The sequence below is a fragment of the Podarcis bocagei genome, assembly GCF_964188305.1.
Source record: "Podarcis bocagei genome assembly, chromosome: 7".
NCBI classification, from domain to species: Eukaryota; Metazoa; Chordata; class Lepidosauria; order Squamata; family Lacertidae; genus Podarcis; species Podarcis bocagei.
In genome coordinates this window covers 3,673,529-3,690,363 of record NC_138132.1, presented here as the reverse complement: position 1 = coordinate 3,690,363, position 16,835 = coordinate 3,673,529, and the positions used below count along the sequence as shown (strand labels likewise).

General features: G+C 47.8%; 1 protein-coding gene across 2 annotated transcripts; it reads right to left on the bottom strand.

Moving 5' to 3' along the window:
• Positions 1-1,288: 1,288 nt before the first annotated feature.
• LOC308590499 (F-box only protein 17-like) lies at positions 1,289-6,840 on the bottom strand. 2 transcript variants are annotated; one of them, XM_081200599.1, is made up of 6 exons: positions 6,400-6,840; positions 5,808-6,245; positions 4,373-4,484; positions 4,012-4,107; positions 3,432-3,567; positions 1,289-1,858 (listed from the first exon to the last, which is right to left on the bottom strand). In XM_081200599.1, the coding sequence occupies exons 2-6, from the start codon at positions 6,130-6,132 to the stop codon at positions 1,622-1,624; spliced, it is 906 nt and encodes a 301-aa protein (XP_081056725.1). In that variant the 5' UTR covers positions 6,133-6,245; positions 6,400-6,840; the 3' UTR covers positions 1,289-1,621. The 2 variants fall into 2 exon arrangements, with proteins under 2 accessions (XP_081056725.1, XP_081056724.1); XM_081200598.1 differs by having other exon boundaries at positions 5,808-6,840.
• Between the last annotated feature and the right edge of the window lie 9,995 nt (positions 6,841-16,835).

The following is a 16,835-nucleotide window of genomic DNA, read 5'->3' as shown; positions in this document are numbered from 1 at the left end:
TGTATAAGACGAGCCCCAATTTTAAACCTATTTTTTGGTTAAAAAAAAACCCTAGTCTTATGCACAGAAAAATACGGGGGGGGGGTGTGTGTGTATAATTTTATTTATTTTCCATTTAATAATATACATTCACATCATTATTATCCACTTTACCTCCCTGGCTCTTTATACTGTAATAATAATAATTTAAGAATAATTTATTATTTATACCCTGCCCATCTGCCTGGGCTTCCCCAGCCACTCTGGGCGGCTTCCAACAAAGTATTAAAACACAGCTTTAGAGCTTATCGACTTCCTTCCCTCCCGCCTCAGGGCTTTCAAAATTAACCTTTATATCATTGCATTTTGTACGTTTTCCAATTGCACTCATTACAAAATAGCTCAAAATTTAAATAAATACAGAAAGGTAGAAAACTTCTCATTACAAAGTCAAGAAAACTTCTCATTACAAGTCATCGGACAACCCTGCTAGTGATGTTTATTGCTTACGATAATCTGTCAGATATCGTATAAATTTACTCCAGTCCTTTTGGAATACTTGATCATGCTGGTTTCAGATGTCGCCCGTCAGCTTTGCCTCTCCAAAACAAACTTAGGAAGGTCCCTTTCCTGCAAAGTCCTACTGCCCACAGGACCTGGCTCCTGCATGCACTCCTGACAAGGAATTTCTGTGGGCTGGAGGCTGTATGGTTGCCATATTGTCCTGTTTTTCCAAGGCATGTCCTTTTTTTCATGAGCAGTCTCATCATAGGGATCCACAGTTAAAACTAGAAGTCGGCAAATGTGTCCTAATTTTCTGCTCTTCGAAATATGGCAACCCCTAGCCGAGGACATTCGCCAACTTCTTTCCTCCCCTTTGCATTCACTCAAGTCTTACAGAGTGTGGATTCGTGGATTTTAATTGTCCTGGTTGTCTGTTGTGGTTTACTGTAATTTTTTTTTGTTATTGGGTACGGTCACCGTGACCTTTTTTGTCTCAGGCATGGTCCCTAGTTAGATCTTGGATGGATCCTGCCCCAGAAGTGGGGGCAGAAGACTTTGAAAGGCCCATCTGGTCTGGTGGGGGAGAAGATATCCCACGCGCAGTGTCCTCCAGCCATCTCTTCCTACAGAAGTTTGTGGTCAACAGGCAATTTCCATTTTTCTTCCATTAGTGATCTGCTTGGCTGGGTGCCCAAAGAACAAACATTTTAATATTTTAAGACTAGCATGGTTGTCTTAAGAGAGAGAGCGGTTGCAGCAAGCGGAATATTCACAGTGTTTCAAAGAACCAGCCAAATCTTTTTAATATTTATTTATTGAGTGAGTGAGTGAGAGAGAGAGATTATTATAGTAAATTGAAAAAAGAATAGAAAACAAAAAAACAGAATAGAAAACATTTTTAAAAACAGCCTTTTCTCAAGGTCTCTTGTGAACTTAAGTTATTTTCAGAGTGCAAAAAACCCCTAGAACATTAGTTAAACAAGGATTATTTGATTTCACAGTAAAGGGGACCCAAGGGGTTTCTTTAATTCTATATATATATATATATATATATATATATATATATATATATATATATAATGTTTAGGTTCCTAGGTCTCAAAACTCCTCCTTGCAAGCCATCAACGACGTCCTCTCATCACTTCAGGATTTTTCTCCACCTGGAAGAACGTGATCTGGGTGGAATATGTTTTGGCGGCAGCGAGAAAAACACCCTGGTGGGAGACCGCAGGGGCTCCGGCGAGAGTTTTACCAGCACCGTAGAGTTTGTGATGCGAGCCCCGTAATGCCCTTCCCAGAATTGTGTGTCCACCCCTTTGTGCCAGAGCTGGATGTAGCGAACGCCGGGGCCGTAACTCCTGAACACGTGGGACACCTACAGAGGCAGAGAGAAGAGCAAAGAGTCAAGGAGAAGCACCCTTGGAAAGCAGAACACCTTAGAAAGCTTGCCACGGGTTTCTTGCGTTCTGCATCTTTTTTGCTTTAATTAAAGCCTTGCAGCGCTTCCTCCCGGGGCAAGGTTGGCCGATGTTGCTCTCCATACAGCCGGTCTTCCTCTGTTAAAGAGATTTTTTTCATGGCGATACATGCAAGGTCACACCAGTGCCTGGACGGTTTAACAGGTAGTTTGGATTTCAAACAGTTTTGCAAGAGCAGGATTAAATAGTAAAAACTATTGTTGGTGTCTTTGCAGATAAGAGTGCTTCGCGATACAGAAGGCTACCTTAGAGTACACGATCGCCCTTATGTTTTGATGTACAGTGGTACCTTGGGTTACATACGCTTCAGGTTACATACGCTTCAGATTACAGACTCTGCTAACCCAGAAATAGTGCTTCAGGTTAAGAACTTTGCTTTAGGATGAGAACAGAAATCGTGCTCCGGCGGCGCGGCGCTAGCAGGAGGCCCCATTAGCTAAAGTTGTGCTTCAGGTTAAGAACCAGACCTCCGGAATGAATTAAGTACTTAACCTGAGGTACCACTGTAGTAATTTACTTGTCCATTTTACTTCTGTTCAGCATCCATGTACACTCTGTACGAGCGATCTGAGTGCTAAGGTTTAGTGTTAAAACTAAGGGTACGTGGACACTCTTGAAGGCGTTTTATCGCCTTGCAGATGGTTATAGCGTTTAACAGGCTATGCGAGGCTGCAAAGCAATCAATCGTGGAGGCTCCCGTTCCTGAAAGGGATGTGAATTTGCCCGTTCTGTCCCCTTCAATGCTCCCATTTAAAATAACAAGATACAGTGGTGCCCCGCAAGACGAATGCCTCGCAAGACAGAAAACTCGCTAGACGGAAGAGTTTTCCGTTTTGGAGGCGCTTCGCAAAATGAATTTCCTATGGGCTTGCTTCGCAAGACGACAGTGTCTTGCGAGTTCCTGCTGGTTTTTTTTTCTTCCCCCCCCTTTTTCTAAGCCGCTAAGCCGCTTATCAGCTGATCCGATCAGCAGATAAGAGTCTAAAAGCCGCTAATAGCGCTAATCCGCTAATCCTTCAATGGGCTTGCTTCGCAAGACGAAAAAACCGCTAGATGAAGAGAATCACAGAACGGATTCTTTTCGTCTTGCGAGGCACCACTGTAATAACACCAAGATCATGGGTTTGTTCCCTGTGCCCTATAAAGCAGCCACACTTCGGGGAGAGTGGTAAACCTGGCAATGAATGGAGCCAGAATTCAGAATAAGTCTGTTTTAAGGAGCAATCATTGGATCACCCAGTTTTAACTGAATGCTCTGACTTTATTATAACTAGCTCCAAAGTAATCTTACCTGACACTTTGCTGTTTTGGCTGCTATGCCACTTTAGTGCACTATTAACTCTGCCTCCACCCCCCAGGTTTTGGCTTTGCATCTGCATTTGGATCAGTAATATTCCCATGCAGCCTTTTGGCACCTACGATCTTTCATCCCAAAAGGAAGGAAAACAGGCCTTGGATATCAAATAACACCTTTTGATACTGGGCGTTGTTCCACTGCGGAATGGGTTCCGGATTAGCGTTGAATTCAGCAATTACTGACTGATCAGCTGCCAGGAGCTCCACACAGATTTTGTATCTGCAGCCGCAGTCTTCCCGGGCACCCCACCTGAAAGGGATGGCGGAGAGGATGGGGTACAGCCAAGGCAGCGAAAGGAATGGAGCATACCTGAAGGAGCGTCTCCACCCCATCATTCTACCTGGACACTGAGGTCCAGCGCCGAGGGCCTTCTGGCGGTTCCCTCACTGAGAGAAGCCAAGTTACAGGGAACCAGGCAGAGGGCCTTCTCGGTAGTGGCACCCGCCCTGTGGAACGCCCTCCCACCAGATGTCAAAGAGAACAACAACTACCAAACTTTTAGAAGACATTTGAAGGCAGCCCTGTTTAGGGAAGCTTTTAATGTTTGATGTATTACTGTATTTTAATATTTGGTTGAAGCCCAGCCAGATGGGTGGGGTATAAATAATAAATTATTATTATTATTATTATTATTATTATTATTATTATTATTTAGGCTAATTCTCAGGAGATCAAAAGAAGAGTAGAGCTCACCAGTCACAGATAATAACATCAGGTTGACAGGTATCCATGAGCTCCTCCGGAAAACCTTCTTTCAGCAAATCAATCAGCTGTGATTTTACACACCACCTGGGCAGGTGGGGGACAATAAAGACATTAATGCTATGTTTACAGCGCTTTGGGCTCCTTCCATCTTCCAGAAAGATGGCATCATTACAGAAACACAAAGCAGCTAAGAGTTTGTGACCTGTAAGGAAATAGGGAAGGAAAAGTGGCAACTCAGAGAGGAGAAACTGGCTGTGCCGCCAGCTGCAGTTAAAAAGGATGTCCCAGGCCACAGGGAAATGGAGCTGCCAAAATCAACGGGATTGTGACGTCTCCCACATTGACTCACACGTATGATGAGGCAAAGCAAGTCTGGGCCTCTGCGCCTTCCACATGCTGTCTGTTCTCTTCCACTCTCCACCCATTCCCTCCATGCTCGATCTCCCAGTGTTGAAACTGTTCTGTGGGCACAATAACGGGTATCAGTGGAGATGTCGTTTTCGGATGCAAAGTGCGAGGGCTCATCCACACTAATTTCCTCCGCACTTTATAGGCACAGGTCCATTCTTTCCTGGATGCTGTCCGTTTTTGTTTCCTCCCCCTGCTGCTTTCCCCACAAAGAAACACTCTCGGCAATCCGTGGAAGACCTGAATCGCCGTTTGTTCCGATTCAGCATTAAAGAGCAGATCTTCCTGGGGAAGGTAGTAGTGCAAAACCAACAAACAGAAAGGCTCGGACACAAACCGGGAAAACGCAGAATTGTGCCTAGAAAGCTTGGGGTAAAAAGTAAATGTGAATGAGCCCCAAGTTGACATAGGAATGTAGGAATGGGGGTCATAGGAATGCAGACTGGATTATTGTAACTCGCTCTACATGGGGCTGCCCTTGAGACTGACCCAGAAACTCCAGCGGGTGCAGAATGCCGTGGCGAGACTCCTTACGGGGTCCTCGCTGCGAGATCACATTCACCCGGTGCTATAACAGCTGCACTGGCTCCCAGTGGGGTACAGGATCAGGTTTAAGGTGCTGGTTTTAACCTTTAAAGCGCTATACGGCCTAGGACCCTCGTACCTACGGGACCGCCTCTCCTGGTATGTCCCACAGTCTGCAAATAAAAACATTCTGAAGGTCCCAGGCCACAGAGAGGTTAGGCTGGCCTCAACTAGAGCCAGGGCTTTCTCGGCTGTGGCTCCAATCTGGTGGAACGCTCTGTCACAAGAGACTAGGGCCCTGCGGGACCTGACATCTTTCCGCAGGGCCTGCAAGACAGATCTGTTCCACCAGGCCTTTGGTCGGGCCCAGCCTGACCCCCTCCTCTGGCAATCTGCACAGAATTTTGCTTAACGGTTGCCATCAATTTGATTTTAATTAATTTTTATAATGAAATGTTTTTAGAATGTTGTATTATTTGATTGTTGTTAGCCCCCCTGAGCCCGGCTTTGGCTGGGGAGGGCGGGATATAAATAAAATTTATTATTAGTATTATTAAGAGCCTGGCCGCTGGATCAGGCCCAAAGCTCATCTAATCCAGCATCCATGAGTACAATGAACTACCAGGACTCATAATGCTTCTGCTTGGGAGGACAGGACATCATGGCTTAATAGCTGTTTTTAGCTCCTGCTTTGGAAAGCGTTGAGAACTGCCTCTGGGAATGCGCAGAGTACGTCTCCTCACCCCACAATCCCAACAGTGTCTCTGATTAGAGCGCCAGCATTGGAAGGGACAAGTTCTGGGCTTTAGACTTCCCTGGGACCCACCTGCCTGACCCATCAGCTCCCTCACCTGTCCCACAGGGATTCTTGATCAGGTTCCTCCCAAAGGGCCGCAGGACCCCCACTCGGCTGCAGTCCATTCGGGGGCATCGTTGGGCAGCTTCAATGGCGTCGTGCATGCCCGGGTCCCTCTCCCACTGAAGTTTCCAGACGGTGGGCCTGTCAATTAGGTCCCTCCACCTGCAGCAGACCAGGCGGCAGCGGGTCACCAGTGTCCGCGCAGGAACCCAGCTCAGAATCAGCTCCAGCAGTTCCTCGGGCAACGGGTTCAAATCCACCAGGCACTGGATTTCCATTCCGTCGGTGGAAGCGCTCTTGCTTTTTACAAGCCCCATGTCTGGTCTCTCACTGCGGTCAAGTTTCGGAAATAAAAGTTGAAGACGTTTTAAACTAAAATGCCCTGGGATGGAGGCCTGTTCTTCTCCATCCTCCCGGGAGTGGTGTTACCCTGGAAAGGGAAAAAACCTGAGGCTGCTTTCTTGCTGCGATAATTAAGAGTGAACTGGAGTACAGAAAACAAATTCAAGCCTGGTTCTCCCACCCGCCCAGAAGCAAAGTGATGCCTGCTTGTTTCTTTTCTTGCAGAAACCAGGTTTCTCTACCTTTTCCATCGCAGGCTCTTTGCACCCAGAGGAGCAGGCAGCACTCTCCCTTTGCGCGCCCAGGGACCGCTCCTTCCGCGAAAACAAACCGCGCCTGGAGGAAGAGCAGTGGAAAGGAAGCGAAGCCGGCCGGACCTGGTTCCCGTGTAGACAGGATAAGCCAATCAGCTGCCAGGGAAGAGAAAGGGGCGGTGCTTCGCGCGCAAGAGCAAAGCTGGCGGGGATTGGCGAAAGGGAGGTTGATTGGCATTCGCCGCGCCCGTCATTTCCGATCACGGGCCTTGGAATGCCAAGCGGCAGGCAGGAATTCAACCGGTGGAGCTTCCTCGTGCGCCACGCGCTGGGGAAAGAGCGGCGGCGGCGGCGGGCGGGGGAGAATGCAAACTTTGGAAGCCGCCCGCACCATTAAAATAACCATTCGCTCCAAACCAAGGAGAGCATTAAAACAAGGCAGTGTTGTTGTTTAGTCGCTTAGTCGTGTCCATGACCCCCTTTTTTTATTTCAAAAAAGGAAAAAGGTCTGTTAAGCGTATTGAGTTGCGCAGCGATAGGGCCCAGTTCAGTCTACCTTACAGGGTGACTTCCAGGATATATACACCATACATATGTTGTCTGAAAGACCTGGTAACTGAGGGATAACCCAGGTGGCAGCTTGTGTCTGTGTAAACTGGGACCCTAAAACGGGAAGAGCATAGTCTTTATCAGTGGTCAGCAAACGTTTTCAGCAGGCAGCTGTTCCTCAGACCTTCTGGGGGGGCCGGACTATATTTTTTTGGGGGGGGATGAATGAATTCCTATGCCCCACAAATAACCCAGAGATGCATTTTAAATAAAAAGACACATTCTACTCATGTAAACACACGCTAATTCCCGGACTGTCCGCAGGCCAGATTTAAAAGGCGATTGGGCTGGATCCGGCCCCCGGGCCTTAGTTTGCCTACCCATGGTCTTAATCAAGCCAGTTAGTTTCCCGGCCCAATTCAAAATGCTGTTTTTGACTTATAAAGCCTTAAAGGACTCACAATTCCTCAAGGATCGCTTCTCTCCATACCCAGACCCCAAGGTCATCTTCAGTCGCCCTCGGAGGGTGGCAACACAAGAACAGGGCCTTCTCTGCGGTGGCTCCCTGTCTCCCTGGGGAGGTTTGCCTGGCGCCTTCATTACACTCCTTTAGGCTCCAGATGAAAACGTGCCTCTTCAGCCAGGCCTTGGGGCTGCATATAGTGTGGTGCTTTGTAGTGCCTCGGCCTGTTTGTTCCTTAGCCCAGTGCAGCTTGCTCAGACCAGCAGCAGCTCCTCTGGAGCCCAGGCAGATACCCTGCTCACTCGCTCCCAGATCCTTTTAACTTGGCTTGGGCATCTTCTGTATGCAACGCAGGTGTCCTGATACAGACCTTTGGAAACCTCTCCTAGATTGCAAGCACTGGGAGAACTCTTGGCTTAGAAATGAGTGTCTCTGAACATGTGCAGATTGACAGAGAGTAGCCACAACCTGCGACTCCTCTCCTGCACACCCTCTTCTTCCAGCACATGACCAGTATTGAAGGCCTTGGCTGTGCTTCCTGCACTGCAGGGGGTCAGACTAGATGAGCGTCGGTGTCCCTTTCAACTCTGCCATTCTATTTCCCCCCCCCTATGCAAGTCGCCTCTTCGTTTTTGAAAACTAAGTGCCTGAAGGGAGAGAGCATCTGAGGCACTGCCCTCTCACCTCATAGGGCAGCGAATTTGGGGAGGGGTGCATAAAGCACAATGCAGGCAGATATTCAACAGGGGCAGCTTCCCCAAATATATGAAGGGATGGGGAAAGGCTGCTGAAATCCTGCCTGTTGCCCCCTCCCACTGGTACAGAAACGAGGGCAGCTCTAGTTAATTAAAAGAACAAATATACCTTCACAGGCCCTGGAGATAGTTGCAGTCATGGATGCTTTAGCTGAGATTCCTGCATTGCAGGGCTGTGGACTACATGACCCCTGGGTTACTTTCCAACTCTGCAATTCTATGATTTTATGGTTCAATTGAGCCCAAATGTGGAGGAGACCGTCAGGTACTTCTCCAGAATATCGTGGGTGTTTTCCATCTTGACGGCTGAATCACTTTCTCTTCTGCTTCTATTTACACCTCTGGGCTCTATAAAAAGAAAATGAAGAGATGCTATCGCTTTGAATGTTATTTTCCTTGTAAGCTGAAAAGCGGTAATTGTACCCAGACATGGCTTGGTTCGAGAACAGATTATAACACGTCCTTTAAAAAGAAGGGTGGGGAGTTTAGCTCAACCCACCTGTTAGTGTGATCAGAGCAATCCCATCAGAAAGAGACTTTCCTAGCTGGGTGGCTGGCCCCTGCTGTGTGAACCATCCATAAATGTATTATTTGCCCATTTGATTAATTCAGCCCCCAAAAGCAACTGTCAACGCATTCTGTGAAGCAAAGAATACTGTAATTGAATGTATCCCTTCTTAGTTATTTTTAATGTTATAATAACATCCCCCCAACGATGAACATAGCTTTTACAATAGGAGGGTGGGATATAAATACTCGTGTGTGTGTATATATATATGTGTGTGTGTGTGTGTGTGTGTGTGTGTGTGTGTGTGTACCTAAGCCAGTGACCTTCGCCTGACCACATCTTGTGGCAGGGAGTTCCACACATCTATTCCTAGCCCTGGGGAGAAATGCTAAATGTGCCTGTTCCTGGACCCAGCAGATGCACTGGATGACCCAGAATAATAATAATAATAATAATAATAATAATAATAATAATAATAATTTATACCCCGCCCATCTGGCTGGGTTTCCCCAACCACTCTGGGCGGCTTCCAACAAAACACTAAAATACAATAATAGAGATTGGTACATTCTCCCTTCTACTTTGGAGCGAAGGAGAAAAAGTCCAGCCCAGGCAGAGAAGAAGCCATCCCGGAGCTGAACCAAAGCCGGGAGGCCGGAGGATGGAAGAGGCGCAGGGTCAGAGTGGGTCGTAAGAAGACTAGGAAGGAAGATGGCCCCGTCCCCTGTTGGTCTTTGGCCGGGAGGCATGTGGGCTCCAATCCAACCCCCACCACCTTGACCGGACGAAGGAACTTCTGTTTTGCAGGGGTTGGACTAGATGACCCATGGAGCCCTTTCTTCCCACTCTACAATCTGATGGGTCTGCGGAAAGAGGGCGAAAGGGCTCCTGCGCGCCTTCCACAGTTCTGCTAAGGAGGATTTTAGCAGGGATCAGAAGGCTCTCCGCGCCCTCTCCCCAATATCTTTTTTTTAAAAAGGGGAATATAAGGTAAGTTTTGGGCATTTCCTCTCTGTTCCGCTATTGCTTGGTTCTACTGCCATGTCTCCTGAGAAATCTCTATGTGGAACAAGGAGCTACAGTTAGAACTGGATATGGAACAACTGATTGGTTCAAAATTGGGAAAGGAGTACGGCAAGGCTGTATATTCTCTCCCTGCTTATTTAACTTATATGCAGAATTCATCATGCGAAAAGCTGGGCTGGATGAATCCCTAGCTGGAATTAAGATTGCCGGAAGAAATATCAACAACCTCAGATATGCAGATGACACAACCTTGATGGCAGAAAGTGAGGAGGAATTAAAGAACCTTTTATTGAGGGTGAAAGAGGAGAGCGCAAATTATGGTCTGAAGCTCAATATAAAAAAAACGAAGATCATGGCCACTGGTCCCATCACCTCCTGGCAAATAGAAGGGGAAGAAATGGAGGCAGTGAGAGATTTTACTTTCTTGGGCTCCATGATCACTGCAGATGGTGACAGCATTCACGAAATTAAAAGACGCCTGTTTCTTGGGAGAAAAGCAGTGACAAACCTAGACAGCATTTTAAAAAGCGGAGACATCACCTTGCCAACAAAGGTCCGTATCGTTAAAGCTCTGGTTTTCCCAGGAGTGATGTACGGAAGTGAGAGCTGGACCATCAAGAAGGCTGATTGCCGAAGAATTGATGCTTTTGAATTCTGGTGCTGGAGGAGACTCTTGAGAGTCCCATGGACTGCAAGAAGATCAAACCTATCCATTCTTAATGAAATTAGCCCTGAGTGCTCACTGGAAGGACAGATCCTGAAGCTGAGGCTCCAAGACTTTGGCCACTTCATGAGAAGAGAAGACTCCCTGGAAAAGACCCTGATGTTGGGAAAGATGGAGGGCACAAGGAGAAGGGGACGACAGAGGACGAGATGGTGGGACAGTGTTCTGGAAGCGACCAGCATGAGTTTGACCACACTGCGGGAGGCAGTGGAAGACAGGAGGGCCTGGCGTGCTCTGGTCCAGGGGGTCACGAAGAGTCGGACACGACTAAATGACTAAACGACAACAACAACACAATTTGTGGACGTAATAGGCCCACACACAACACAAAACATTGTTGCTTTATGTAGTTTTTATTTTTATATCTTATATTTTGGAAATGTACATCCAGGTTTTTTTCTTTAATTTTTTTTTGGGGGGGGGGCCCAAGAGAGTGGAGACCTAAGCTAGAGCTTGCTTAGCTTGCACGTAAATCCGGCACTAGCCGCCCCAAAAGAGGACGTGTCCGGGATTTCCCGGGCGCTGCGCAAAGAAGAAACCCTTTCCTCTGCCCCCCCCCCAAAAAAAGATGCAAAGCGAGACCCAGCGGCCGCAGCTGCTGTCACCTTCCATTCTGGGGGCGGGGAGGGAGCCGGGGTCCGGTGCTGCCCAATCGCAGCCACTCGCGGGCCGGGCCAGCCGTGCTCCTCCTTCTGCATCGCAGGGGGGGTTGGACTAGATGACCGTAGGAGATCCCTTCCAACTCCTCTGAGCCTCTGGCTCTCGGCTCCCCCTCAATGGAGAGCGCCAAAGGCTGCGAAAAGAACCAGGAAATCCGGTGCGCGGAGGGAGGCGCAGAGCGACGCGCTCCCTTCGGGGTGGGAGGATCTTTTCCCAGAGTCCAGAGAGCAGGAGGAGATCAGCCCCGGGCTTCCTTGCGATCGGAGGGACCTGCTGCTCGCCTTTGCTCTCCTCCAGGGCGCAGGGGCGTCGGGCACAGGTCAGTGCTGGCAGGCGCTCTGCACACGCTCAGGAACGCCACCCCGCAGTGGCGTAGCGTGGGTTGTCAGCACCCGGGGCAAGGCAAGTAATTTGCGCCCCCTAACCCGTGGATTTGCGCCCCCTAACCCGTGGATTTGCGCCCCCTAACCCTAACCCCCAGGTGTTGCGCCCGGTACGGCCGCCCTCCCCTGCACCCCCCACGCTACGCCACTGCCACCCCGTCCGGATTTGCGGCTTGATTTCCAGAAAGGAGAGGTGCCGGGGCTCAAGGCTGCCTGGGGAAGGTGGGGTCGGGGGAGATCCCATGTCTTCTGCTCCGTACGCTCCCAGATTTAGCATGCTAACCCCGGGATACTGTGGGCTTCCGGGCTTTCGTATGGGGTCGCCTAATAATAATAATAATAATAATAATAATAATAATAATAATAATAATAATATATTTATACCCTGCCCCTCTGGCTGGGTTTCCCCAGCCACTCTGGGCGGCTTCCAGCAGAATATCCAAATACAGTAACCTATTAAACATGAAAAGCTTAAAGGCCATGCACGAAATGCAGTTATCCGGGGAGGTGGTGCGCGGGCGCAGTACAGTTTGGTCGGTAGTGAAAGGTGTCCTGAAAAAGGACGGTCCCCTTGGACTCTACCGCGGCTTCTCCAGCACTTTGCTGCGCGAAATCCCAGGCTATTTTTTGTTCTTTGGAGGCTATGAGCTGAGCCGGACGTGTTTTGCATTTGGAAGGCCAAAAGAGGAATTAGGCCCTGTGGCGCTGATGGTCAGCGGCGGTTTGGGCGGCGTGTGTCTCTGGATCGCTGTCTATCCCATTGACTGCATCCAAACTAGAATTCAGGTCCTTTCCGTCGCTGGGAAACAGGCAGGCTTCATGGTGACGTTTGCAAGCGTTCTCCGGAAAGAAGGTACCGTATTTTTCGCTCTATAAGACGCACCAGACCACAAGACGCACCGAGTTTTTGGAGGAGGAAAACAAGAAAAAAAAATATTCTGAATCTCAGAAGCCAGAACAGCAAGAGGGATCGCTGCGCAGCCTGCATTCGCTCCATAAGACGCACACACATTTCCCCTTACTTTTTAGGAGGGAAAAAGTGAGTCTTATAGAGCAAAAAATACGGTCTCTTTGCCTTGTACTCAGGACTGAAGCCTACGATGATCCGAGCTTTCCCAGCCAACGGTGCCTTGTTCCTTGCCTATGAGTATAGTCGGAAAGTGATGATGAACCAGTTTGAGATCTAATATTTTTTATTGTCGACTTACAATCATTGGAAACCTCTACAGGTCGTGAGAGCTGCCGCAAGAACAAAGAAAAAAATCAAGTTTTAAAGATTCTGGTTTTATTTTTTAAAGTATCTGATGTTTTAAATAAAACAACACAAATCAAAGAAGAAGAATATAATACTTGAACAGAAGGATTTGCATTTCCCCCAGGGTCAATTTAAAAAGCTCCTGCTCCTTAGCCACTTCATTAGAGTGAATGAAATGCCATTATTAAAAATCCTTCCAACTCTTCCCCGGCTTTTATTAAAGTACCTTTGGCTATAGGTGTGCAATTCCTGTTCCAATAATGGAAAAATACGACAATCCACCCTTCTTTTGAAGGATTCTCTTCCCCCCATTAAAGCAATATTGCACAATTATCTCAACCCCTCTGAAGTGCATCACCTTCCTAAGGTGAACAGTATTTGCTGTAATAAAAGGATAACGAATATAATCTATATTTAACACTTCTGGGACCTCCAGGTATCTGAACATGTCTCTGAGGGCATGAACCAATTTAGCCTTACTCTCTGCACTGGGTGCATCAAGTTGTGCATTTTTCTTTTCTGAACATCTCTCTGTTTGGAGGGCGTTGCAAAGCGATTCCCTCAAAAACGCTGGGATTTTCTGTGTCCGTTCCTCCCTTCCTCAGAGACCTAATAAGGGTGAGGTAATCGGGTGGAGAATATAATGCGACTTCTACTAATGATAATCGTTTTATTATTTGTGGAGAGGTTAGACATTTCTCCTCAGAACAGGCAGGGGTTTGAGCTAACGGGGCAGAGACCCTCCAGCGGAGGCGCCTTTTTCCCGCCGGCTGGAGCCAAGCTCAAAATGGTTCCCTTTATGGAGCTGCCTCCGTCTCTCTCCTCAAGGCCTGGAGGGGAACCTTTCCAAGGCAACGATTTCTAGAAGATCGCAGCCAAATAACATGTATAAACACTCTATCCCTCAGGAATTTTTTCACAAGAAGGTTCTCCCTCCTCCATTTCATTTTTTCATACATACGTACATATACAGTGGTGCCTCGCAAGACGAAAAGAATCCGTTCTGCGAGTCTCTTTGTCTTGCGGTTTTTTTGTCTTGCGAAGCAAGCCCATTGAAGGATTAGCGGATTAGCGCTATTAGCGGCTTTTAGCGGCTTATCTGCTGATCGGATCAGCTGATAAGCGGCTTAGCGGCTTAGAAAAAGGGGGGGAGGGAAAAAAACCAACAGGAACTCACAAGACATTGTCGTCTTGCGAAGCAAGCCCATAGGAAATTCATTTTGCGAAGCACCTCCAAAACGGAAAACTCTTTCGTCTAGCGAGTTTTCCGTCTTGCGAGGCATTCGTCTTGCGGGGCACCACTGTACATATATATATATACATACATACACACGTTCTCCCACCTCTATTTCATTTTTTCATACATACGTACATATACATACATATATACATACACACACACACACACACACACACACACACCTGTATTTTTCAGTGTATAAGATGCCCCCCATGTATGACCCCCCCATTTTGTGGGAGTCCAAATTAAGAAAACACCCCTCAGCACTACCCGTGTATAAGACGAGCCCCAATTTTAAACCTATTTTTTGGTTAAAAAAAACCCCTAGTCTTATGCACAGAAAAATACGGGGGGGGGGGTGTGTGTGTGTATAATTTTATTTATTTTCCATTTAATAATATACATTCACATCATTATTATCCACTTTACCTCCCTGGCTCTTTATACTGTAATAATAATAATTTAAGAATAATTTATTATTTATACCCTGCCCATCTGCCTGGGCTTCCCCAGCCACTCTGGGCGGCTTCCAACAAAGTATTAAAACACAGCTTTAGAGCTTATCGACTTCCTTCCCTCCCGCCTCAGGGCTTTCAAAATTAACCTTTATATCATTGCATTTTGTACGTTTTCCAATTGCACTCATTACAAAATAGCTCAAAATTTAAATAAATACAGAAAGGTAGAAAACCTCTCATGACAAGTCAAGAAAACTTCTCATTACAATTCATCGGACAACCCTGCTAGTGATGTTTATTGCTTACGATAATCTGTCAGATATCGTATCAATTTACTCCAGTCCTTTTGGAATACTTGATCATGCTGGTTTCAGATGTCGCCCGTCAGCTTCGCCAGTTCTGCAAAGTCCAACATCTTCATCTGCCACTCTTCTTTTCTTGGTACTTCTTCTTGTTTCCATTTTTGAGCTAAAAGAGTTCTTGCCGTTGTTGCATACATAAACAGTCTTTTATCTTCCCTTGGTGTCTCTTCACCCACTATACCCGGTAAAACGGCTTCTGGTATTTTAACGAAAGTATTTTTTAAACATTTTCTTGAACTCATTATATACCATTTCCCAGAAAGCCTTTACCTCTTTGCAAGTCCAGCACATGTGGTAGAAGATACCTTCCCTTTCTTTACATTTCCAGCACTCATTGGTTCTTGTCTTGCACATTTTAGCAAGTTTAGCTGGTGTTAGGTAGTATCTGTGCATCATTTTCATAACATTTTCTTTAAGTGCACTGCATGCAGCAAAATTAATACCTTCCTTCCACAACCTCTTCCAGGATTCTAACTGAATATTATATCCAATGTATTTAAACCATCTCCTTCCTCCATTTCGCCCCCTAGGGTTGTTCATAATATTTTTTTTGAAACTGAGGAATCCCACCCCATCCTTAGGGGATATTTCTCTCTGCCACATCCTGTTCAATGAACGTCCACTCTGGCAAAAGTAGAAATTAGGAGGAATGTCACGGTCCGGTTTACGGGCAGTCAAAGTCTTGGCTGAGGACGTCGGGACCGGGGGCAAAATGGCGGGGTGGGAGCAGGAACGGGGGTCCAGAAGCCAGGAGTCAGGAAGCCAAGAGTCCAAGGGTCAGGAAGCAAGGAGTCACGAAGTCAAGGGTCTGGGAACAAGAAGGAAGGAGTCACGAAGTCAAGTGTCCGAGGATCAGGAAGGAAGGAGTCACGAAGTCAAGGGTCCGAGGATCAGGAAGCAAGGAGTCACGAAGTCAGGGGTCTGAGGATCAGGAAGCAAGGAGTCACAAAGTCAAGGGTCCGAGGATCAGGAAGCAAGGAGTCACGAAGTCAGGGGTCCGAGGATCAGGAAGGAAGGAGTCACAAAGTCAAGGGTCCGAGGATCAGGAAGGAAGGAGTCACAAAGTCAAGGGTCCGAGGATCAGGAAGGAAGGAGTCACAAAGTCAGGGGTCCGAGGATCAGGAAGGAAGGAGTCACGAAGTCAGGGGTCCGAGGATCAGGAAGGAAGGAGTCACAAAGTCAGGGGTCTGAGGATCAGGAAGGAAGGAGTCACAAAGTCAGGGGTCTGAGGATCAGGAAGGAAGGAGTCACAAAGTCAGGGGTCCGAGGATCAGGAAGGAAGGAGTCACGAAGTCAGGGGTCCGAGGATCAGGAAGGAAGGAGTCACAAAGTCAGGGGTCCGAGGATCAGGAAGGAAGGAGTCACAAAGTCAGGGGTCCGAGGATCAGGAAGGAAGGAGTCACAAAGTCAAGGGTCCGAGGATCAGGAAGGAAGGAGTCACAAAGTCAGGGGTCCGAGGATCAGGAAGGAAGGAGTCACGAAGTCAGGGGTCCGAGGATCAGGAAGCAAGGAGTCACAAAGTCAAGGGTCCGAGGATCAGGAAGCAAGGAGTCACAAAGTCAACGGTCCGAGGATCAGGAAGGAAGGAGTCACGAAGTCAGGGGTCCGAGGATCAGGAAGGAAGGAGTCACGAAGTCAGGGGTCCGAGGATCAGGAAGGAAGGAGTCACGAAGTCAGGGGTCCGAGGATCAGGAAGGAAGGAGTCACGAAGTCAGGGGTCCGAGGATCAGGAAGCAAGGAGTCACAAAGTCAAGGGTCCGAGGATCAGGAAGCAAGGAGTCACAAAGTCAACGGTCCGAGGATCAGGAAGGAAGGAGTCACGAAGTCAGGGGTCCGAGGATCAGGAAGGAAGGAGTCACGAAGTCAGGGGTCTGAGGATCAGGAAGCAAGGAGTCACAAAGTCAAGGGTCCGAGGATCAGGAAGCAAGGAGTCACGAAGTCAGGGGTCCGAGGATCAGGAAGGAAGGAGTCACAAAGTCAAGGGTCCGAGGATCAGGAAGGAAGGAGTCACAAAGTCAGGGGTCCGAGGATCAGGAAGGAA

Excerpts from the sequence above, each read along its gene's own strand:
- LOC308590499 (XM_081200598.1), bottom strand. The coding sequence starts at position 6,132 with ATGGGGCTTGTAAAAAGCAAGAGCGCTTCCACCGACGGAATGGAAATC. Across the intron at positions 4,108-4,372 it reads TGCTTTGCCTCATCATACGT|GTGGTGTGTAAAATCACAGC; the intron begins GTGAGTCAATGT and ends CCACCTGCCCAG. Across the intron at positions 1,859-3,431 it reads ACAACGCCCAGTATCAAAAG|GTGTCCCACGTGTTCAGGAG; the intron begins GTGTTATTTGAT and ends CTGCCTCTGTAG.